Source organism: Choristoneura fumiferana, chromosome 18 (genome assembly GCF_025370935.1).
Source record: "Choristoneura fumiferana chromosome 18, NRCan_CFum_1, whole genome shotgun sequence".
In the NCBI taxonomy this organism is placed as follows: domain Eukaryota; kingdom Metazoa; phylum Arthropoda; class Insecta; order Lepidoptera; family Tortricidae; genus Choristoneura; species Choristoneura fumiferana.
Window position 1 is genome coordinate 18,146,220 of NC_133489.1, and position 25,078 is coordinate 18,171,297.

The 25,078-nt window shown below is 38.5% G+C and overlaps 1 protein-coding gene across 1 annotated transcript in view; it reads left to right on the forward strand.

Annotated features, from left to right (window-relative positions):
* Positions 1-21,364, forward strand: part of LOC141437886 (uncharacterized) — a 42,161-nt gene extending 20,797 nt beyond the window's left edge. The window contains exons 4-13 of the mRNA XM_074101443.1: positions 11,924-12,176; positions 14,237-14,352; positions 14,612-14,744; positions 15,277-15,450; positions 16,499-16,629; positions 17,209-17,380; positions 18,266-18,373; positions 18,858-18,966; positions 19,940-20,094; positions 21,142-21,364. Coding sequence (XP_073957544.1) covers positions 11,924-12,176; positions 14,237-14,352; positions 14,612-14,744; positions 15,277-15,450; positions 16,499-16,629; positions 17,209-17,380; positions 18,266-18,373; positions 18,858-18,966; positions 19,940-20,094; positions 21,142-21,240 — 1,450 coding nt within the window. The 3' untranslated portion in view covers positions 21,241-21,364. The remainder of the gene's footprint in view (positions 1-11,923; positions 12,177-14,236; positions 14,353-14,611; positions 14,745-15,276; positions 15,451-16,498; positions 16,630-17,208; positions 17,381-18,265; positions 18,374-18,857; positions 18,967-19,939; positions 20,095-21,141) is intronic.
* The last annotated feature ends 3,714 nt before the right edge of the window (positions 21,365-25,078 follow it).

Genomic DNA, 25,078 nt, shown 5'->3' on the forward strand with positions numbered 1-25,078 from the left:
ATAAAAAAAACCAAAAAAACTATTGTTTTAGGGTACCACCCATAGACGTAAAGGGAGGAGGTGTTTTTTTTTTTCTCATCCTACCCAATAATGTGGGATATCGTTGGATAGGTCTTTTAAAACCATTAGGGGTTTGCTAAGATTTTTCGATTCAGTGTTTGTTTGCGTTATTAGTAGAATTTCCAAATCAATGCATGTGGTCGCTAAATCGTCTCTGCGTTATAAAGGTAGTACGTATCTGAAGATAGTACGCTTGATCTTCTCAAACGATTTAAATATAAAAAACTTGCCACCTTGATACTATAACGAAGGTCTGGCTGAGCACTGGCATCTTTGTCCATACATATATAAATAAATCGTCATATTGCTGTGTCTACCTTACACACGTGTACCCAAATGTAATTATAACTGTTTCGATTCCGACTCGTCTCCAGTTAAAGTATGAAGATTTAGTAGAAATTAAATATTTATGCGTGCGAAATAAGCTTAACGAGCCTAACGAAGCGCGAACGTGCGCCGGGAGCCGGCTGATTAATGTCGACGCTTTATTTCCATTTAGTTTTCACGCAATGCCTTTACTCGGGTATCTTTGAGTATTAAAACAACCGGAGGTTCATCATCATCATCATCTCGGCCTACTATGTTCCATCCACTACAGGGCACAGGCCTCCTCTCAGAATGAAAAGGCTTGGTCCCAGTGCGGATTGGCAACTTCACGTACATTACTGAATCTCTGAGCATGCGTGTGCTATCACGATGTTTTCCTCGAAAATCTCATGTTTAAACTTGTCATACAGTTGTATAGAAATAAAATTGAAGAAATTTTCTTTTTAAGCTTACGAATCAAACGTCAAACCTGTAAAAATCATGCATTATTAAATACTGAAGTCATGTTGAAAAAATTTTACCTAATGCATAGCAGACAAACGAAACGAAACGAAAATGTCAAATACCTTGAGTTTTACGCACACAAACACATAATATGATAGGTGAGCTAAACTCGATTTAAGACGTGAGTTATCCAATAAATTATCACTAGAATTTACCGCGCGCTTCGCACGCGTAAACTATTCGATCTGGTAGTTACAATTGAATTGTTACAAAATTCCTGTGGGAAATCCCAAAATTTATATCGTAATCTTCATTGAGGTGTTGTGTTAAGAACAACTATCCTGTGGAATATTGAATAAAAGTAGCCTATTTGTTATTTATTTATTTATTTATTTATTATTTATTTTAGGAAAACAAACAGCTAGAAATAATACAAAGTATAAAACACATAAAATATTACAGTAGCTACAACAGTTTCCACTTTTAACAAAAACATAACATGCTGCTCAGGCAAACAAAAAAAAAAAACTAAATTTACAAGCACAACATCATCTATTGTAATGAGGCACATGAACAAAGTTATATAAGATTAATACACTTGTACTAATTCAAAGAATTAATAAAGAGAACTATCGACATCACGTTATTCACGTTATCATGTTATTTCGGACATCAAGCGCAGTAAAGAGCTTTACAGACTGCAATGCAGAATAATGAATAGATTTCTTTTTCCCTGAATGGCAACACTGGCATAGATAATAGATCGCTCGTTTTTGGCTCAAAATTCGAACTTGTGATTTTATTTGCTTAATATACAAAATGTACACACCCAATAACATATTTTCTCAAGTTTTTCGCGATTCCCAGGTCAAAAAATCGAATTGCTTTAAAATTCCAGAGAAATAAGGCGTTGTTTTGGAGAAACGTGTCAAAATGGTGTTGTAGAGCGCCATCCTGCTCTGTCTCGTTTTTTCCCCGTTCTGGCGGTTCACTTATATATAGATTTAATATGAGTGAGTCTCACGGTAGTTTCATGTTCAAAAATTATAGTTGTAACTGTTATAACAAGGTTATGGCTTTTAGGTATAGGTTAGGTTTGTCACTGGCTGGTGTCTCCAGATAGTTTCATGCTATAAGCTCTACTCGTGTACTTATCCCCGCAATAACCAAGAAAGTGTATGCAACCATTTTAAACCTTTTCCAAGCGCGGAAAGCTTTGCTACCAGTTACGTTGCCCTGTCGCGAATACCATCTATATCTTACTCCATAATTCTCTTCATTTACTGGTAATTAGTAATTCAGACCTGGTTTATGAACGAAATTCTTTGCTGAAGGTTTCTTACGCAATTTTGTTTTTAAGTGGTTGCTATTTTATTTACACAACGTACTTGCCCTTTGTTTCTGTTAAAAAAATATTCGAGGTCGAAATTAGCATAGAACCAAGGAAAATTACAGCTGTTTCTATATTTTCTTACATACATACTAAGCACTTGCTACTAAGCTACTGATTTCTACCAAAAACTTAATAAAGTAAACCACTGAATTAATAATAACACAATCATAAAAATAGCAAATCAGCTAAAATCGTGAGGCACGCCTGTCGGATAAAAAGCCCACGTTTATTTTTCCGGTTCGGAATTATTTTTATAAAAAAAACTGCTAGGTACTCTATGTTTGCCCTAGTGAGCGTCGTGATATAGTAAATATAATATGAAAACATAATATTTATTTCCATCCATCATGAGAAAGAAGTTTAAAAAAAAATACGTACTTACCCTACTTATATTATAAATAGGTATTTTTCTATTCCTTATAATTATGACTTTGTCTTCTAGCTTTGAAGTCCGTGATCGTACCTCATACTCTAATTGCTTCTTAGATAGGTACCAAAAATCTTAGAGAAAGTTTTTAAGACAGTTGACGCTAATTACAAGTAGAATTAGGCAGTAGATACCCACCTGCTTTGAAAAAATTCAAAGATTCATTGAAATTATTAAGCGATAGCTAGGTTTAGGTGCAGTGAATAATACAATTCTTTCTCTTCGTATTTTCTCGGCAACGTTCGTATGTGTCACTGTGGCGGCGTAAAGGGGGGGCGGGGGCGGTCCGCCCCGGGTGCCAAGCACCAAGGGGTGACAACGACAACTCACTACAAGCACCTACAGCCACCAAGGGGTGACAACGACAAGGCGCACAACATCTACCTTTTTAAGGACATAATTAATAAATAAATACCTACTCTTGCTACTTACATACAAAATCGCCCGACGTGCTAATCTACCCTACGCCGCCACTGACTTGTCATGCTGCTTCAGTCAGTCTCAGTCAGTACCCATCAAGACAGCGTACGGGAAGGTCGCATCGAGAGATAAATAATCAATATAGAGTGGTTAACACCACCTCTATATAATCTCATTCTCTATTCTATTATAATCTGATCGTGGAATACATCTTAGGTACACGATCTTATCTGTGAAGACCGGATGGCCAAGTGGTTAGAGAAACTGACTACGAAGCTTGAGATCCCGGGTTCGATTCCCGCGCCGGGGCAGATATTTGTATGAATAATACGAATGTTTGCTCTCGGGTCTTGGATGTTTAATGTGTAGTATCCATAGTACAAGCTTTGCTTAGTTTGGGACTAGGTCAATTGGTGCCAAAGTGTCCCAGGATATGCCTACCTACTTCAAACTTGTAGTTTTACATTTATCAGTAATAATAATAATTAAAGTATCCTATTTGTTTAATAAAACGGGTTACTTATTACTACAATAATCAATAGACACATCGGAAGCATTCAGATGGGAACGGAACACTACATCTGTAATCTGTACACAGAATTTCCCTCCACTTTTATAAGGAATTCTCCAATCTTGCAAGAAACGTACAAGAAACCACAGTTTGCACTATAATGTAATAATGCTGGAGCAAAGAGGAGTGCACTTCACAAACCGGGAACAATCGAGTTACGTACACACATTCATATTATTGGTACACATTGCCTTGAAAGCAACTCCCCGGCTTTATTAGAAACTAGATACATTTATGCACTTCGAGTACCTCAGCCAATAACTGAGGTTTTATTATGAAATAGCGGATCCGGCAGACGTTGTCCAGCCCGAAAAAACACTACATTAAAATTGGACGTAGTTTAGCAAAAAGGATCCAAAGCACTGTCATGTTATTCTTTAAATTGGCTTTACTATTTCAATTCATATGCATGTAATTTTATAAACATTTTTATTCAAACATTGTCCCAAGAGTACAAAAACAATGCCCTGTTGCCTGATTATGATTAATATAACATACTTAGTTAAGATGCAAAACCATTTTTACTGTTCAATTCATCATAATTTCAAGAGAGAGTTGGTAGGGTAAAGATTAGATACTGAAAGTAAATCTAAAATTAAAAAAGTAATTGTTGGGGGTTGGATCCTTTTCGTTAAACTACGTCCAATTATGATAACAAACAACAGCGCCATCCAGCGGGTCCAATTTATTTAAATACGTTCTTTAACTTGAGGGGAGAGTTTACCGTATCTACGGGATGAACATTCTGCTGGAGTCCGGAGCTCGTAGTTAGTAAAAGAGAGCGCTAGCTGCCCACTCTCACATCAGGGTCTACTTACTACCAAATTCGAAAATCGAAGTTCGTATCGTACCGCCTCTCTCACTCTCGTTTTAAATAATATTAGCGTCAGCGGGACGGCAAGATACGAATTTCAATTTTACACTTCGCAATATAGGGCCTGGCCCTCGATCTCTTTTTACGGCTCCCGCGGGGAGAGATGAGACCATCTAATGTAGTAAAGCGTACCCGAAACGCCATGAACTTCGGGCAAGCCCCACAATACAATACTTATGTTCAATGAACCATAAATAAAACGTTTAATTTTGACATAATAGTATATCAACAAACATTTATTAGGAACAAATGTATACAGTGTAGGTACGTAGAACGTTAAATAATTACACAGTAAAAAAATGGTTAGTAGGGTCGTCGTTAGTTCGTTAAGCCAAAAGATTGCCCAAATAATAAGGAGGCCTACTGTGGGCTTTTAGAATTTGGAAAATAACAATATATAGAACAGGTAATATTAGAAAACAAAAAATACTATATATTAGAAACTACGCATAAAGCGTAAGAAAGACCTCGCACGAGCTGCGTTATATTTTGTTAAGCAAATTTTTAAACAGGTATCAAGCTACGAAAATGCAATGCAATGCAGGGTGGGACACATAAAGTTAAGTAAGATGTTATGCGTATAAAATCCACTAACTAAAGGTAAAATTCTGCCCGCGTTTACTTATGTTTAAGAGCGACACGAAATTGTAGCAACTGGTAAGAAAACATAAAACTTAAAAATAGCGACAATTGTTAAATATTATAAAGCACGCCGCAGAATAGGAAACGACGACGACAGCGAGCCTCAAGCTCGCATCAGGTGGTGGTAAGCCGATTAAACAACCAGATATTAAAACTACCACTTTCTACAACACCACTATAATGCATTACTTTACCACGAAAACCGAGGAAAATTATTAAAGGAAAACTCTTGCAACGCACTATTGATAGGGTATCACTTCAACGGGAAATCCAAATCTGACAACCCGAATTTTCACGTCAGTCTTGTTCCTAGTTCCCTGGATACGAATTCAAACATTTCAAAAAAACTGAAGGAAAGAAAAACAACTAAACAACCAGTATGAAAGCGCAAACATAGGTTACCATTCAAATTTTTTTTTAAAAATGACATTAACATGCAGCAGAATTATGATGCACCTATTCCTATTCTAAAACCAAACACGGCATGGACTGATTCGATTAGATCATAATTTATGCAGCATTCATGGAGGTATTCCTCGAAACTAATAGCTGCAATCACGACAGTTTGCGAGACGTTTGAATAATCATACGCATCTGTGATTCAATTAGCCAAACGTTGATTGGGCCATCTTAATTATACTAAAACCATCTAACGGATCACGATTTATCAAATCAAAATTCGAATATCTTAATAGAATTTTATTAATTATTGGCGGACTTTTCCTTTCGGTGACTTACAACATAATACAGCGAGCGCTTTTGTACAGTCGAGGAAAAAGATAATCTTAACACCTAACACCTAATAACAGAATCATCATCATCATCATCGTCAGTCAGCCGAAAGACGTCCTGGACATAGGCGTCCCCCAAGGCTCTCCACTTAGACCGGTCTTGTGCTTTCCGCATCCAACGTGATCCCGCGATCTTAACCAGGTCGTCACTCCATCTTGTTGGAGGCCTACCGACAGCTCGTCTCCCGGTCTGCGGACGCCATTTGAGAACCGTCTGACCCCATGGGCCATCAGTCCTGCGAGCAATGTGCCCCGCCCACGACCACTTCAGTTTCGCAATATTTCGGGCTGTTTCTGTAACCTTAGTTCTACTGCGGATATCATCATTTCTGATTCTATCCCGCAGAGAAACCCCCGAGCATAGACCTCTCCATAGCACTCTAGAGTGACTTTGAGCTTCCTTACGAGGCCCATCGTTAGCGCCCACGTCTCAGATCCGTATGCCATCACTGGCAACACACACTGGTCAAAGACTTTTGACTTCAAACACTGCGGTAATTTGGATGAAAAGACACTGCGAAGCTTCCCGAACGCACAGATAATTTTACTTGTCACATAAGTAAATCAATCCAAGTTATTTTTATTTTTACGGTGCTATACCTAGTCAGTAATGGGTACCTAAATGTTTACTTTGTATTTAAACCAATACATTTCACGTGACTTAAACTACAATTCAATAGCCTCGTATGACATAAATTTATTGTCTATAAAAATGCTGGGCGTTTTCTTGTAACACTCGTTTCTCTGTACGTGGAGAGAGTTTAATGAAACACACATAATGCGACAATGGTTTTCGTGCGCGAACTTTAAACGTCAAATACATAAAGTTAACTCCGCAATGCTTCCTATTGTGACAGCGTTTTGTATTCAGCGTCAGTCGCGTTTTAGTAAATGTTTGGTAGACGCGTCTGACGCGTAGACAGGCAGACAAGTCATCAGTGCAATAAACTAATGTCTACAATAGGGATGATAATACCACTAATGAACTGACGCACTTCTTATGATCTGTCAAAACATGATTCTTTCATAGATTTTGTATGACAATTGCTAGTTGTGACGCCAATATTTATTAGCTTATAAATGGCTAAAAATTTAATTCTGCGGTTAATCAAAAATAATTTGTATTTCGGGGCTTAAATGAAGATTTTATCACTAGATTCGTGATTACAATTTCGGGTTTTATGATATCATCTACATAACCTATATACCCTTTTAAAGTACCTAAGAAGACAAATATAAACTTATTATTTACTCTTGTAACTACAGTTTTATTCCTAATTTAGTATTTAATAGTTAACATAATAAAAAGCCGATTCAGTGCTTATTTAATGTTGGTAGGTATTAAGGAACTATGCACACTGCGATTTTGAAACGCGCTGTCGACGCTCGTTTGCAGCGTGCGCACTGGGTAGATCAAGAGAAGCGGTCGCTCTATAATCCATTTATTTTAACATTTGAAATTTATGAGGCTGACATAGTCACATTTGGTGTACTAAAGTGTACTAACTTATCCTATTTTATTTTTCTTGGCATCTACAGTTATATTAATATCCATTAATATCTACCACAGCGGAGCGTGCAAATATATCTGACACGTCCTATACCGTCCCTAGAGATAGAGCCGTATGAGTATATATGTATATATGTGTGCTGTGTTGTGTCAGATATTGTGCTAGTGACTGAGCGTTGATTGTTCCGTTGGTTGTTTGTTCAAAGCACCCTAGAAAGTTTAAATCATCATCCATCCCAGCCTATATACGTCCCACTGCAGGGCACAGGCCTCCCCTCAGTTTAAATAGCATACCATTAACTAGTCGAGTCAAGCCTCAACCCCAATGTTAAATTACAAATTTCGACACATTGCTGGACCTCACTCATGAAATTCAAACTCATCAATTATCGACAAAAATGTATCTACCGCAACTTGAACAATAATTCTTGCACTGTAAAATGGGGCTTTATTGTGCCACGGTTGACATTCTATTGATTTCCAGATCGATCTCACATAAATGTCACAGTATAATGTTTTAAGCTTTCGCGATTTTCACTCATAACTATTATATTTCGGGACTAAATCACGACTGACTACTATAGGTACTTATTGTTGTTTGTTGTTGCTTGCATTAATTGTTGTTGTATTGAATAACTCGCGCGCCTGAAAGAACGTGATGCCCATACTTCAGTCATTCGTGACCACGGCCGCTGCAATGTGGTCGAAACGTCGAGGCTATTTTATCGATAAATATAGTAGCCGTGATTAAGTTCCGAAATATATTAATGACGATCAATCGTAACTCCATACGGGTAAAGAACAAAAGGTTGGACCACGTTTAATGCTAGTTAACTAAAACAACTGAATGAAAAAAAGTTCAATTGTAACAAAAATATTGCTAAATCATGATCATTATCAGCCCTAGGACGTCCACTGTTGCACATAGCATGGGTCTCCCCTATAGACCTATAATTGCTACGGTTGGAAGGAACCTGCATCCACCGTGAAATTAATAAATAGGTACTCATACAATCATAAAACTTATCAATAGATAACAAATTTTAACTTGGTTGGTTTTAATTTTTTACTTGGTGCCCTCCTTTTTGTACGTACTCTTTGTCCTTATCCATCGCGCTTAACTAGTCTATACTTTTTAATCTGTCCTGTCTACAACGTCTGAACGCTGTTCTAGTAAATCTAGCGTACTGGATGCATTTGCATAACCTATTTAGTGGTGTCACTCGTCAGCCGTCCTCCATTGCGCCAAGTGATTAATTAAAAGGATAGATGGGAGTCCGAGCTCCGGAGTGTATTGGAAAAGGTCAAGTTGAGCGGCAGGCAGGACCGCAAACGCTCCAATATTGTTAGTGGGTTTCTGTTAGAGATTGTTGTGTGGAATATCTGAAAATTAACGTCGAATTTTTGGAAAGGATGGCCATTGCTAGAAGCTCTCTCCTGATGGTTCCTCGCCTGCTGTAGGGCAGGATCTTAGGGCGTCAGCAGCGTGCACCATTGGCTCGAAGTCTTCAACTCCTCCGGAATTACTGTCAACTATTACCTCTGGTGACACATCTCAGCCTTCCGATCGGCGCAGTGTGCAAGGAGTGTTCAGCAGCAGCATTCAGTTTACGTTATTTTTTTAATTAAAGTCTAAGAAAAGCTTTCTAAAGTTCGGGAATCGTAACGGCTGCGTTTAATTCAAAATTTGAAGTGATGTTACGACAAAATACGAAAAAAAGGCGCTTCCAACTGACGAATCAGCTGGTTTTATTGCCGAAAATAGTGGAAAGGAGCGGTTTTGCGGATGTCGTTAGTTCGAAGAATATAGTGTGATCACCGTAAATTAAAATATTTAAAAAGATACTCCAAAATATGGCAATACTGAACCGTCTGAAAATCTATATTCTAAATTCAAATTAATCCCAATCTTGTGTGCAACGATTTCAATATGCAAAATCACAATCCGAAATCACGAACCAAATTGCGAACAACTTGATCCAGTAATTAAAGCTTTGTGGTAATCTATTGTTCGTCTGTGTTCTTCGTTAATTAAGATATCAATCTTATTCGTACAGCCAACAGATTTAGAATGGGATTACTGGTAGATACAAAAACAGGCCAAATGCGTATCTTTCAAAGTCAAAATAAAATGTCTTTATCCAATTAAGTCTATAACAAGCACCTATAAATGTCAAAAAAAACTACATAAGGGTGTGTTTGTAAAGGTGTTGATAAACTTACGAAACAATAGTATAGCAGTTATAAAAATTCTATAACCACCTTTCGAAATATTAGTTTGAATCTGAGGGCCCGATGTTTGGGCGCCATTTTGGCACTTTAATTTTGTATGATCACTCGTATTTTTACTCGTAGGTTTAAAACATGCACCTCACATTTAACATGTTTTAGATGAAAAACCTGCGGCTCGTTTTAATTAAAAGAAACTCGAGTACGCGACAGCACAAAGGTGGAACGTTGGAAAACTATTCTCCTGAAACCGGCGCGGCTAGCACAACTTGCAAGGGGCTTCAGTATTTTCCTTGACTTAAGTTTGAATGAAAACGAGCTTGTTAATTTTCTCCGTTATTGTATTATTAGGTGTAACAAGCGCTTAATGGATGCAAGGAATTCAAGTGTCGAGACATATATTACAGTGTCATTAAATTAAATAAATTATAGTTCAAGTATAATCTCAGAACTTGGCACTCTTTCTTCAAGATGGACTTTTAGGTAGCAAAATTTTATTTAAAAAAATATCTAATAAGGCTTCCACGAATTCCAGCTATCGACAAAAAATAATCAAAATTGCCTGTAGGTAAGGCCAAATCGAATTGAGAATTTGGAAACATTCCAAACACCTAACTTGTTTCTTAATTCTTACTAAAACTCAACTTACGAAATGCTCTGATATAAACTAATACACGCATGTATTAGTTTTTTAAAATTCAAATTCAAATCATTTATTCAGTAAATAGGCCGCAATGGGCACTTTTACACGTCATTTTTTAAACTACCAGCGCTTTCGGAAAGACCATCATTGCCAAGAAGAATGCGCCGCAAGATACTTGGCAGAGAGCCATTTTTTCAAAATAAAATAAATACAAATAAAATGCTTAAAAACTAGAGTAGTTACCTATACAATTAAAGAAAAAGAAATGATTTTTGTAGACATTGCCACAGTAGCTCTGAAACAATTCAACATATAACTGGCGCATGCAAGTCCATAGCTCAAACAGATTATAAACACAGACACGATCAGGTAGCTGCTATAATACATCAGTACATAGCCTTTAAACACAAATGTATCTCCGAAAAACAACCATACTACAAATACAAGCCACAATCCGTTATAGAAAATGACAGCTACAGGATATATTGAGATAGAACTATTGTAACGGACAAAACAGTACACTACAACAGACCAGATATAATAGTATTAGACAAACATAACAAATCAGTAACCCTCATAGATATTGCCATATGTAACACCCACAACTTACTTACCACACATACAGACAAGACTACCAAGTACACAGATCTTTCAGTTGAGATTAAAATACAGTGGCAGGTCCATAACGTAATGACTGTTCCGATCATTCTCTCCACAACAGGCGTTATTCCAAAAACACTTCATGCTAGCCTCCGCGCTCTCGACATACACCCATCCGCATACACACTCTTACAGAAAGCAGTCATCCTCAATCAATACATGCCGCATAGTACGTAAATTCTTATCCATGTCATACTTTGAACATTATTTAAAAAGCACTTTGCTTAGGCCCGTGCGATATTTTACCTCCTATGAGAGATATTGTTAGCAATAAGAAAATAATAATAATACTACACGGATGTATGGGGTCCTTTAGTTACAAAACTAAACACTAACTATATCTACGTTCAGTGGAAATGTAGAGTAAATGTAGTGTGGTGTTCAGTGTCATAAATTAAAAAAAAAACGAATATACATTTCAGGTCAAGTAAATAAGTAAGTTTATTTGTCGCACAAAGTTGCCTCTGTAAATAAACGTTTCATGCTAGGCCTATTATACCTACTTGCACGCCTCCCCACTGAAAACGCACTAGGTGTTAAGGTTTTTCATTAATTTTAATGATGCGATCGGAAAAACACTGGTTCCGGTCGCTAGGATTATGCATACATTTTTTTAGGTACCTACCTAGTCCTCGTCGAGCTGAAAGAATCGAGCTTTATAATACCAAACTTTATAAAAAGATTTCTGGGCATGCAATGATGCCAATTTGTTGTGTTCTAACATATTCATAGTCCCGAACCAATGTAACAGATCAGTCTTCTTTCGATACATCCTCAGAGTAATAATGGCATTAAACTTCATAAAGTTACGTCATTGCATTGAGGATGTGCCGCAAGGACGTACCAGTGAAACCACCTATGAGGCACATATTGCCTCATAGTACTGTGAACCGGTTAAGTCTTTGTTGCAATTTTAATTCTTCTCATTGCAGAGCGAAAGAACAAGAGAAGAAAATTCAAATGCGTATGATTTACTTGCAAGAGTACAACGAGCGTATGCGCAAAGAGCGCGCGGAGCGAGCGCGCGAGAAACAAAACAGGATCAAGCAGAGAGTCCAAGCCGCGGCTGAAATGGAACTCAGGCGCAAGATCACTATGGTGCGCCAGTGGCGGACTAATGAGAAGAAGCGCCTTGCCCGAGTCAAACACGAAAGGGAGGCAAAAGCGAAGTATTTGGAAAGTGAGGTAAGACGAAGTGCCAACCACTTGAAACGCTATGCGATAATCTTGATTCAGCTGTGGGTATTCATGGGTCGTGGGTTCGAGCCCTGGCTCGCACTTCTGAGTTTTTTCGGATTTATGTGCGAAATCACATTTGAAATTTACCAGAAAAACGTTGTGAGGAGTCCTGCTGCTGCTTCCTTTATTCTGCTAAGTATCTTGCGACGCATTCTTCTTGGCAATGATGGTCTTTCTGGAAGCGCTGGTAGTTTAAAAAAAGTGACATCTAAAAGAGCCATTTGCGGCCTACTTGCACAGTAAACTTTTTATTTTTTTTAAAGAAGTTCAATTCTGGGTATGAAGTTCCCAATTCGCACTGGGATCGCGTGGGAAGAACGGCCCTCATTTTACAAGGAGGCTTGTGCTCTGCAGTAGGACGCCTACCTATTATATAGGCCGAGATTATGATGATGATGATGATGATGGCCTACAAGTACACGCCGTCCTTTTACCGGAATGCGTAGATGCCGCGCCGTATCTCAAGTCAATCGTATTAACGATATATTAATAGCCCAATAACTTCCCCATTGATCCCCGGAGCCAAATCAAATTACAACCGTTACGACGTGCAATTTCACGGCTCGTTTTAACCAGAGCAGCTTAGATTCAGAATTGATAGGCACTTGTATGGAATCATACAAATTCATCAAATTGAGTAAAAATCTTACAAAGTAAAGGTGCGACCAAACCGCTGCTTAAAAAACGGTGACGGCACGGAATCGCAGTGACGCTCCGTATGCGCACCGTTTTTATCGCATGCTCTCCACACCGCTGCTTAAAATACGGAATCGCAGTGACGTGTCGTAAACTTCAGTAGGGCTACTACGAAACTCGAAACTCGAAGTTCGTATCGTACCGTCCCTCTCGCTCTCGTATAAAATAGTATAAGTGTCAGAGGGACCGCACGACACGAACATCGAGTTTCGAGTTTCGTAGTAGCCCTGCAGGTCTTTACCGAACAAAAGTCGTGACGTTTACGGCACGTCACTGCGATTCCGCACCGTTTGCGTATTTCAAGCAGCAGTGTGGGAAGCATGCAAAAAAAACGGTGCGCATACTATGTGTCCCTGCGATTCACTACCGTCACCGTTTTTAAGCAGCAGTTTGGCCGCATCTTAACTGTGAGGTTTCTTTAGAATTTCTTGTTTGCCGTTTTGTAAATAAAGCTAAGTTATAATTAGCTAAGCTATAATTTAACATAATGTTAATAAATAATCCTAATAGATAAAAGAGACATGATTAAGAGAGATATTGAGATATTGAGAATTGATTAAGAATTTCATAAAAGTAAGTCAGTTTAATGTGATTGTGATATTTAGCTATAAGATAAAATTTATTAATTATTTAAAAGCTGCCCTCTTGTATAAATATTGCTGTGCCCAACAGGGTCCATGATGATCACATAATCTCTTTGCTACATCTGTAACCATACATTGTGGAAAAGCAATAAAATATTGAGTATTGAGTATTAAGTTTGAAGTGAAGTTGAACAAAGTACTTATAAAAAGTCCCATCAAAATCAATTAATACGTCGCCATCAGATATTTCGGAGCGGCCAAGGTGGTCAAAATATCGGCACATGCACTCTATTATTAAGGTATTAGAGTTCATAAATTGATATTTTGACCACTTGGGCACTCCAAAATATCTAATGGCGACTGTACAATGACAATGACACAAGCAGACACACAGATAAACAGATACACAGATTGCCTCGCAAGCCAAGTCATTTAGTTTCCCCGAAAACCTATGAACCTATCAAATCCCAATCGCACCGGAAAAAAAAATTTTCTTTTAGTAAACATTTTTTTTTTAAATCATCATCATCATCATCAACCGTAAGATCTGCACTGTTGGATATAGCCTCCCCCATAGACGTCCAGTTGCTTCGGTTGGAAGCGGCTGTAACCATCGTAAACCCCGCGGCTTTAATCAGGTATTCGTCCATCTCGTTGGTGGACGTCCTACGCTGCGTTTAATTGTTTTAACCAGTATTAAATAACATTGTTTTTGCTCTTAACCAGGCAAACAGAAAATGGTCGGCGCGAGTGTCTGCTCAAAACCATAAGATTCAGGAAGAGGCGCTCCTTCTCAAATTGTATACCGAGGACATGAATGCTGGTGCAGCGCGTAGAGCCAAGTACCTAACTATAATTACAGTTCATTTCATCCTATTAAGTGAAATACTTGTAATTGGAAAGTCAGCGGCAGAAGTGGATAAGCGATCGCAGCGCGTAACGTCACTGGCTGTCTTAATAATTTTTTGTTAAGTAATTGTCAGAAAAAATACTTGTTCAATATTTTCTGATAATTGACCCGACGGACTATATAGTTTTTTTTTTGGTCACGTAACCTAATTGTGAAGCTCCTTCAATGAAACTTGCTTCTTTTCTTACCAGAAAAGCAGATATCTACGCGTACGTTACGGACCTGGAGCTGCAACGCATCAGATTGGCGAACTGGAAGCTGCTGCATGGTGGGAACGCGAAGGCGGCGCAGCTCGTCAGGAAAATGGGAGAGGAGTTTGAAAGGGTTAGAACTTTACATTAAAATAACTTCGTCTTAGTCCACCTCTCTGTTTATCATCAGGTATAATTGTGGTCAATTTCATTACAAAAAAAAATATTAAAAACCTCCAGACATTTTGGTAAAATTTATAACATTTTTTACAGCGCTTACGGAATCTAATGTCAAAATGTTTGTCTATTTTTCTGTCTGTCTGTCATAGTTGTATCTTTTGAACCGATTACGATTCAATAGGAAGATGCTTTAAATTTTCAGTTTGTGTATTAAGTAGATAAAAATAAATAAATACTAAAAAAAATACAGGGGCAACAGGAAAAAAAGGTTTTTTCTTGGGTGCAGAGTGATACAAAAACCTTCGAGTCCTGGTCCGACTCGCTTTTGACAGATTTGCGCCACAGCGGAGCGTGCAAAAATATCTGGCACGTCCTACCAGCCCTGGAAATAGAGTCGCATCAGATATTTATACACGCTTCGTTGTGTCAGATTTGATTTAATGTGCTGGTGACAACGTTAAAACTGACTCTTATATTGTTTTCAGTCTAAACGAGGAGCTAAAGGTATGAGTCTCGAGTTCGCCTTGAGTCTGGCCCATGAGGCGATGAATAACGCGTGGTCGACGGAGGGCGACACGCTCATGACCCTAGGCCAGGCCCGTGCGAGGATGGACGTGGAAACTGTCCTGCCGTCTGCACCTGTGAGGCTGCTGGAAGAGGTATGTATTATATCGAAAGAAGGTTAAAACATAGCGGTTATGCACTGTGGTACGATTATGTGGTTATGTGGATGATTATGTGGATGACTATACTATACAAATACATAGGTACAATGAATAAATAGTAAGTAGGTACAATCAGCTAAAAAGGTAATAAGTAATAAATAACCTATTATCCTATTACCTAATATTATTCGATATGACGACTGGGTGGCTAAGTGGTTAGAGCACCTGACTACGAAGCTTGAGGTCCTGAGTTCGAATCCCGGCCGGGGCAGATATTTGTGTGAATAACACGAATCTTGGATGTTAGTATGTATTTAAGTATGTATTTATCTATATAAGTATGTTTATCGTTGCCTAGTATCCATAGTACAAGCTTTGCTTAGTTTGGGACTATCAAAGTGTCCCTATTATGGCCTTTGCCCAGCAGTGGGACACCTCTACAGGCTTCTAAATAATAATAATATTTATATTATTCGTACAAATGCGAAAGTTTGTAAGTATGTTGGGTATGTGTTTATATATGTTTGTTGCTCACTCACGCTAAAATAGCAGGACGAATTTGCATGAAATCGTCGATATTCCGACGGGATATAGATAAAATCTTGAAATCTTTACCATTGGGCTTAGAGTCAGGAAGTTTTGCACAGTTGCTCTTACTGCAACGTCAATGAAGATCATGATAATGATATGAATATTGGGAAGTCCCATGGGAATTTTGTAAAATCTCGGAATTTCGATTCAAACTATCGGATCAAGTGGTTTACGCATGCGAGACCGCGGGTAAACTTTAGTAAAAAAAAAGAAGATATTTATAGCAATTTTTGAGATTTTGGGAGGAGGTTTGTGAGGTTTGTGGGTGGGCTACGGCACATGCTGAGCTGAGTCCTTTTGGCATCACACTACAGCGCAACGTCTCTAATTTTTCTCTCGTCTTCTATTTATGTTTTTACTGTGTTTTTGTTGTGATGTAGTGTGTTTTTTTTATGTCAATAAATGTTGTGAGTTTGTGAAGAAACGAGTGTAAATTTAAACTGGTTAATAGATACTGGAGACGACCGTGATGGAGTTTGCGCGCCAGCGGACGCATTTGCTCATGCGCGACGTCGAGCGCGTGGTACGCGGGCGGGCCGCCACTGTGTTCTTCCAGAACTTCCGGCCGGCGCCCAAGAAACGGTTAGTACCTAGCATCCAATAAAAATCGTAGAAGTTGGGGACTTGGTGGGTGCAAGCGAGTCTAATGCTGGTATAGCCGTAGTTTGATTGCTATAAGGCTTGTGCTTGAGAAAATTGACAGGAGGAAGAAAGCTGTGACCAAAAAGTTTTCCCCCCTTCCTTAAGTACTTCCTGGGTAAGAATCTTACTAATATTATAAATGTAAAAGCTTGCCAGCGTGTGTGTTTGTTACTCTTTCACGCTAAAATGAATGAAATGAACTTTGGTTTTAGATTGGTTTTGCTTTGCTTTGATTTGGTTGGTTTGGGATTAATGGCGGTGAAATCTCAAACTCTTAAACGTTCAGAGATTATTATTATGACATTTTACACGGGTACTTTTCATGCTACATTAATGAGTGATGTACCTACCTACCTACCATGGTGTTAATTTTTTAGAAAAATGGGACACCGCGTAGAAATATTTGGAAGCTCATCAGGTAATCACAGTCTAAGTATGTCACGTAGCAAACATGTCTAATGTGATTACTGATTAATCATGTTAAACATTGTTAGGCATTCAATGCTGTATCTCTTGTAGCTCCCAAAAGCCGCCCCGGTGGTCGGCTCAGGTGGCGACGGAGATGGCGCGTCAAAACGTGAACGTGCGTCGAGGCGCGGGAATCGCTTTTGGCGACGTCCGCGACATCCCGAACGAGGAGGAGGCTGAACATGAGATGAAGCGCGCTCGTGATCGGCCCCCGACGCCTGTGGTATGGTTTTTTAGATTGAAGTCACCTAAAGGCAACAGCTCATTACAGCCACCCAGCACCGCCTCGCCTCAAGCGGTTAGTATTCTTCATTTGGATTTGTATGGGCATGCGCTCACTACATCAACTTCGTAGCGTCACCGGATCGCCTCACTCGCGAGTTTGCCACGTGCGGACGGCGAGTGGACCACTCCGTGACAGCCCGCTACTCTGCGCAATAGTGAATACCTACTCGTACTAGGAAATTCGTGTACCTACCACGCGAGGTCAACGACGCCGAAAGTCGAGGCGGTGCTGGTCGGGTGCCGGGTGGCTCTAATGAGCTGTAACCTTTAAAGGCCAAATACACTAGGTGCTTTTGTTTACTTGATTTTTAGTTTTTAAAACTATATGAGATGCCTACTTTATAGAAGATGGCGGCGTGCAATCGAGAAAATGCATAATGGACGACTGGAAAGAGACGGCCCATATAGTACCGGACTCTCACCGGCTCAAAAACCGGGCTGCACGTTCCCAACTCCCTGAAGCTTAGGTATTACGAGGAGGAAAGGGTTGGAGGGAGTTTCTTATGAACCCAGTCTTGCTTCAGCCATTTCCTGGGAAGCCGGGAGATGAGCATGCGTTCTCCCGTTAGACTCTGCGGGGTGCTTGGGGCAGTCTTTTTTGTTGATCCTCATTGCTTTCTTGCTTGACCAACTCTGTGGTATGGTTGACATTATAGTGTTCAACGAAAGTTTACAGGCTTACATGATTACAATGGCGGCTGGGCCCTTTTATCGTCGCCAGTATTTAAGGAACGCTTATCTTAAGCTGTACAATTCATCAAACTTTAAGATACGGCAAATTCAAGAGTTGCCAAATACCGTATTCGCTTCATCTTGTCTGCAGCCTTCCAGGACGAAGCTGGCTGAGGTGACGTTTAGTGACCGCTGCGAAGATCTCCCTGATCCTGTGGCCCTTGGAACCTTCCTGCCTGAACGCAGAAAAATGCTAGAGGTTGTTTTTGTTCATATGATTATCTTAAATTACATTAATTGGCATGAACAACATAATATTAACTTACGAACAATGTTAAGTGAATCCTTGTGACTTTGTCGTTAGGATTGACTTTTTGAATAGTAAAATTGAATCGATCCCAAAAAAACTGCGAAAACCTAACTAAAATAACATGCCTGTTGATTAAAAAGTATTTAATGCGCTACCATAGGAATAAATCAGAATACTCAGATGTTTACTTCTGTCGGTGCTTCCAACTGATCTGTTTGAAGTCGGACTCAGCTTAGAACCGACAAGAGTGAACCCAGTCTAGTATGCAAATAATGAAGATAACTTACACCTACTAATTATTGGGCTTAACAAATTCACATACATCAGTAGGAATAGCACACAGACACATTATTTTTAACTATTTATTTCCGTGACAGCGCATTAAGTCTTTTTTAAACCTTTCTTACTAAGTCTCGTACTAATTACTTCTCAGATGATAAACGTAGCAGCGAGGCTGATGTCTCGCTCTGTGAGCGAAAAAGTTCTTAAAGGTCTGGACATCATCGTTGGAACGGTCACCTTGCCGAATATGCGGCATCCCAGTAAGTATAGCCACAGATAATTTAACATTTTACTAGTAAGGTCAAGGTTAAAGATAAGTTTACACTATCTATCTTGGCCCTGTTACGACGTTTATGAACTTTAGTTTAACTAGCTGTTGCCCGCGACGTATTTGTTTATCGCTATCACGCGGGAACTATGCAATTTTATAAATATATAAACTACCCTATATCCTGTCCCGGTACTAAAACTATCTGTACACCGAATTTCATCTAAATCGGTTCAGCGGTTTAGACTTACGTGATTGAGTAACTAACATCCAAACCTCCAAACATCTTCCCAATTTTCACATTTATATAATATTAGCAGGATTGTCGCGAGGCGTAAGCGACAAGGTACTAAAACGTAAAGATTTCTTTCAAAGTCAAAGTCATAATATCTTTATCCAATTTAGGCCATAACAAGCACTTATGAATGTCAAAAAAAAACTACCACCGGTTCGGAAAAACCTCCGTTGAGAAGAATCCGGCAAGAAACTCAACGAGGTATATTTTTGGCTTTGACTTACCTGTCTACAGCATTATAAGTCTGTCACGAAAGCGCTGCTTTGACATTTAATCGTAAGACTAGGTTATTCAGAAATATTCCATTTAGTAAATAGAAAACTTTAGACTCGTTTTAAGTTATTTTATGGTGAACTCTTATGAATCGCAAAAACATCTCATCTACCTGCGTCTATGTTCCCTGATCGCTAAAATCTGTCCGTCTTCCAATCTACCAGGTTGAATAGGCATTTCATTAAGCAAGCGTGCTCCATCTTAGTTCACGTTTTCCCTCATCATCAGGCGTGATTGGGGTCAAACGGAAGCCTACTTATTTCATTATAAAAAATATATATGTAAGCAAGTACATTCCTTACCCTGGTGAAGAGACGTGAAAAGCTGTCGCATCACAAGCGTACTGTGGATTTTAAAGTCTGGTTTTACTAAGTATTAATTAAAAGCCCTTTCATAGTGGAATGGGGTGAAGCAGTGGAGGGCTTGGCGTCCGCGGTAGTGGACAATCGGGTCAATGTGGAGAACGCGGACGTCCGACGCACCAGCGAGTTCCTGGCACACCGCATCCTGCGCTCGCTGCTTCTGGAAATGAAGGAGGAGAAGAGAAAACGGGTGATTACCATTTTACAGTAACATATAGAACATTGACCGCATTTACAAATTGTGGTAAAAATAATTTTGACGTATTGTGGGTCTTTTTTGAGCGTTTATTTTGTTTGAATTACGTGGGCACATTTTTGTTGACATTTCTGTTACAGTTTTCTAGTTATCTATTAGAATTACAGTTCATCTAAAAAAAACATCGAAAATTTCATCAAATTCTTCCGCACATTCATAAAAAAAATTACCGAAAATTGATGCGGTTGAAAACCCTAGTATCGTCGTTGCGTATCTCCAAGTATCATGATCAGGGAGCAAAATTTTGGTCGGTCAACTTGGCTATACAGACATGTTACTAATCGTGACCTTACCTTACGAATAGAGGCTTTTCTAAAGTTTTTTTCCCCAGAAGGTACCTAAGTACTTAAAGCTTTCAATGTAGTAAGGTACGAAAGATATATTTTCTTTGAACCAAAGCATAGGCGTGTTGAACTTCCATCAGAACACCGACAGATACATTAAGCAAACTTATTCACTTATCTAAAAATACTGAGCCGTTTCCCGAACAGAGCTCCCGCCTGCATAAATTACAAAGCCTCGCGAGCTTGCTTTTGTTACCGGAGTTCTAATAAACCCACTGGGTTTACTTAACGGAATACAGATTAATTTTATTAACCCTTTAAAAGGCCCCATTTATTGGAGCATACTACCACAGAATCAAAAGCATACCTCGCCTCTGCCTTACTAAGGGTTAAATTATGGAATGCGCGCGTGCATTAATCGTAGTGCGAAATTATTCACTAAAAAACCATGCATAACCTAAACCATACTTGTTAAACAGTTTACTTGATAAATAACATCCGCCTGGATTCAAAAAGAAATTTAAAAATCACCTTATTTAATGTTCCTTTAGAGACTACCTATACTTAATTATTAGTGACCAGTAGGAGACTTTTGGAGGGAAATTTCGTATTTTGACAATGAACTCGAGGGTCCCGATAGTTCTAAAAGAATATATTGGTTATACTTATTGTTCATTGAATTCCATTGGTTTTCCAGAAGGAAAGCATTGCTTCTTCAGAAGGCGGAGAGGCAAAAAAGGATTTCTACGATCCGAACACAGCAACTGAAAGCGGCAAAGAGTCACCGAATAAGTGATTTTGAAGCCTGTTGGAGCAAGCAAAATCTAATGTTTGTTATAGTGAATCTAATGTTTTATATGTTAAATTGTTAACGTTTTGTATGGTCTTAACTATTCTGAAATGTAACGAGCTTTATTATTTGCAGTTGTTTTAATACGCTTACGACCTATTGCTTACTAATTGTTAGTTCAATCCATTCGAGTTTTTGTTTTATTTTAAGGTATTTACTTTAATTCTTAAAATACATAAATGTTAAAATTTTATGAAATTTTCTTCTCGAAGTGTGAAGAAAAAGGGTGTAAAATGATGCGCGCTGGGAGCGGTGATCTTGTCCGATTGTATGCACAAGGTCACTGGAAGCTATCTCCACCTTGACCGAGTGCTTATTACTAATTTATTAATATAGACCAGCGCTGATTATGTAACATGGTTATGTACATACGAAGAACGAATGACCTCGGCACATAAGATATTATGAGACCCGATAATATGCGATCCAACTAACATTAGAAATTTGCTGAAACTTCACTCGTTATAATGACAATTTTCCAGTTGCCAGCTCTGTAAATGTCCACTTCCCTGAAATTAATATATATAAAAAGGCAAGATACAAAAATGTAACTGGCTATATTATATTATAAATAACCGGCCAAGTGCGAGTCGGGCTCCCACATGAAGGCTTCCGTACCTATACAACATTAGATATTAGCAAAAAAAAAACGAGTTTGCTGGATGGGAGCCCCCTTAAATATTTGTTTTAATTTAATCATTTATTTTCAAAGTGAATGAATATACAAATAAATATTCTGTGAATATTTCAAGCAACTCCCTGTTGCTGTTATTAATATATGTACCTACTCTGTGTTAATATCGAGAAAAAATCACGTTTGTTGTATGGGCCCTTAAATATTTATTTTATTCTGTTTCTTGTATATGTTGTTTTATAACGGCAACAGAAATACATCATCTGTGAAAATTTAAACTATCTAGCTATCACGGTTCATGAGATATAACTTAGCCTAGTGACAGACAGATAGGCGGACATTGGAGTCTTAGTAATAGAGCTCCATTTTTATTACCCGTTGGGCACAAAACTCTAAAAAGGTCTCTAATTAAGGGCACTTCACACACATTTTTCAGCTACATTTCCCAAAAACTACACCCAACCCGCGCGAAGCCGGGGCGCGTCACCGTAGAATAAATGCATTTTTTTGCTTAGATTGATATTTTTAAATTTGTTATACTTTTCAATGGAATGTCCGATTTGAATAATTCAAAAATAAATTGACAGGTATTGAAACTGTCTTGAATATGGAATATTTATTTGGATAAGGATTAATACAAAGGTATGGATAACGCGGTCTGATTTTAGTAAGCATTTCTGTCAACTTATAAATTTAAAAAAGTAGTTATTGTGACATAAATACAATAGTTTGGACATATGGTATCGCAAAGTTTTTTGTAGATACTGACACATTATTTAATATCGTAGAATATTTATTTGTTCTATTATCATGAATAGTTTCCACAGCGCATTCCACGAAAGATGTTTTATGGCAACTTTTTTTACACTTTCGAGTTAAATTATTCAAGTTTTAGTACGGAACCCAAATTTTTTCTGGTAATAAATGTAGCCTATGGCACTTTGGAATAATTTAGCATTCTAATCTAATAGTGAAAGAATTATTAAAATCGCGGTCTTGTAGTTTTTGAGTTAATTCGTAATAAGCATCCTAAAAACCAAAAATCCAAATCTTTCCTCTTATAATTAGTAGGTATAGATGTCGGCGGCCGATCGGAAAATCCGCCAAATCGCGAAATTCCTAGGCATATCATGCATGAAATGGCGACATTTCATGAATTGGCTAAGGGACATCCGCCATATCGTTCAAAACTCACCGTTTAACGATTTGCCTAGTGACGTTTAGGCAGATCATGAAATTCCTAGGCATATCATGGAACGCCGCCATATCGGTTCTGGCACTTTTTATGTTTTTAGGTCAAAATTTTTATTTTTTCGGCATATCACGATGTGCCCGGTATAGAGCTAGGAATATCGACGAATGCGTTGCTCTAATCGATCGGACGTATTGTTTCTCAGGAAAATCGTGATATGCCTGGCCAACTTTTAGGCATACCATGAAATGGCGCCATTTCACGATGTGCCTAGAAATTTCGTGATCTGGCGAATTTTACGATCGGCCGCCGACATAGATAGATACCCAGAAAGCGAGTAAGCCAATACCAAATCCTAGCCTATTGTAGTGCTAGATGAATGGCATAGTGAGTCAAGACCAAAATATGAATACTTGGTGACTACTACAAATGATTCACGAATCACTTCAGGGTACCTACACAGGGTTATCTTGCAAAATTTTGCCGCAAGTACTTTTTGTGTTTACGTACACATAGGGATGGCTGTATCTGAGGGCAGGGCTGAATCTGAATAACCGTAATGGAAGAACACTGCCAGACATATTGGTTTACAAGAACGAAACCACGGTTAAAGGTTAGTATTAGCAGAAAAAAGAAAGGGTTAAATCGCCAACGCAAACACGCTATAACTTTCCGCCATAAACTTCTTTGCCGTCCTAAAAAACCGCTCCCAAAGATGAGATTTGGCGGTACACGTAAGTAAACAAAAAATCTCATCACAATATCGATGCAAAAAGACCAGCCCTTCATTTAGGCTACTCGACCGATGCTTCAAGTTTTCCGGGGAGGCCTTGAGTGTCCCTACGTGATCGGTGTGCGTTATCGAACATAAATGAACTACTTGATATTAACAGCCTTCCAAGGGTCGGAACAGCTTAAGCCGTCCGTTGACCGTTGATGCGTTTGATCTCGCAAAATAAGTTGAGATGTTAAAATAAAAATCGACCAAGTGCGAGTAGAATATGGTAGAATCCACATGGAGAGAGTTCCGTACGATGTTTTTCTTGATTTTCGTCAACTTCGATTGATGGCTCAGTTCTTTGATCATAAGTTGAGATGTTCTTAAAATAAAAATCGACCAAGTGCGAGTACAATATGGTAGTATCCACATGGAGAGAGTTCCGTACGGTGTTTTTCTCGGGTAATAAACTTTTTGGTTACATAATAAAAAAAGTTATAACACATATTTAATACATATATAGGTAGAGTCATTCACGATGACGCGTGCCGTGGTTCTTATTACAACGTCATTAATGGCTAATTTTGACAAAATCACGCGTCTTCGTGGATGGCGCTTGCCGATCCGCGGTCTCTATTCGAGAACTTTTCGGCCCCAACGGTCATCTGTTCTTCGTGCTATATGGCCTGCCCATTACCACTTCAACGAGCTAATTCGCTTGGCTATGTCGGTGACCCTTGTTCTTCTACGTATCTTCTCATTTCTGATTCGATCCCGTATAGAAACCCCAATATTCAACGTAAATATTCAACGTAACCTTATAGTCAACGGAAATAAAAAATAAGACGTTATACTTAGCACGAAGTAACCGAAACTAAATATATTGACGTAAGTAATTAATTACTTCCTATTTAGGTACATATGTCATAATATCAGAGAAATATGTAAAAAGGAATCTTTCACCTGAATTCGGTGCTGTTACTCGTATTCTGATAACTCCTGTAAATATGTATTAATAGGTCCTGTAAATAGATTCATTCAGTCACACTCCGTGAACTTTTTCCAAAACTATTTCAACAACAACAGACGAAGGCACCGCAACGCAACAAACCAGCGAAACTAATCTAACTTTCTGATTCTGACCCTAACTTTAGACAAAAACCTTTTTCACGCAGTAACAAAAAATACCAGCCCAATACAAACTTGTGTATCTGTACGAAAAAGGGAAAAAATCGAAAAT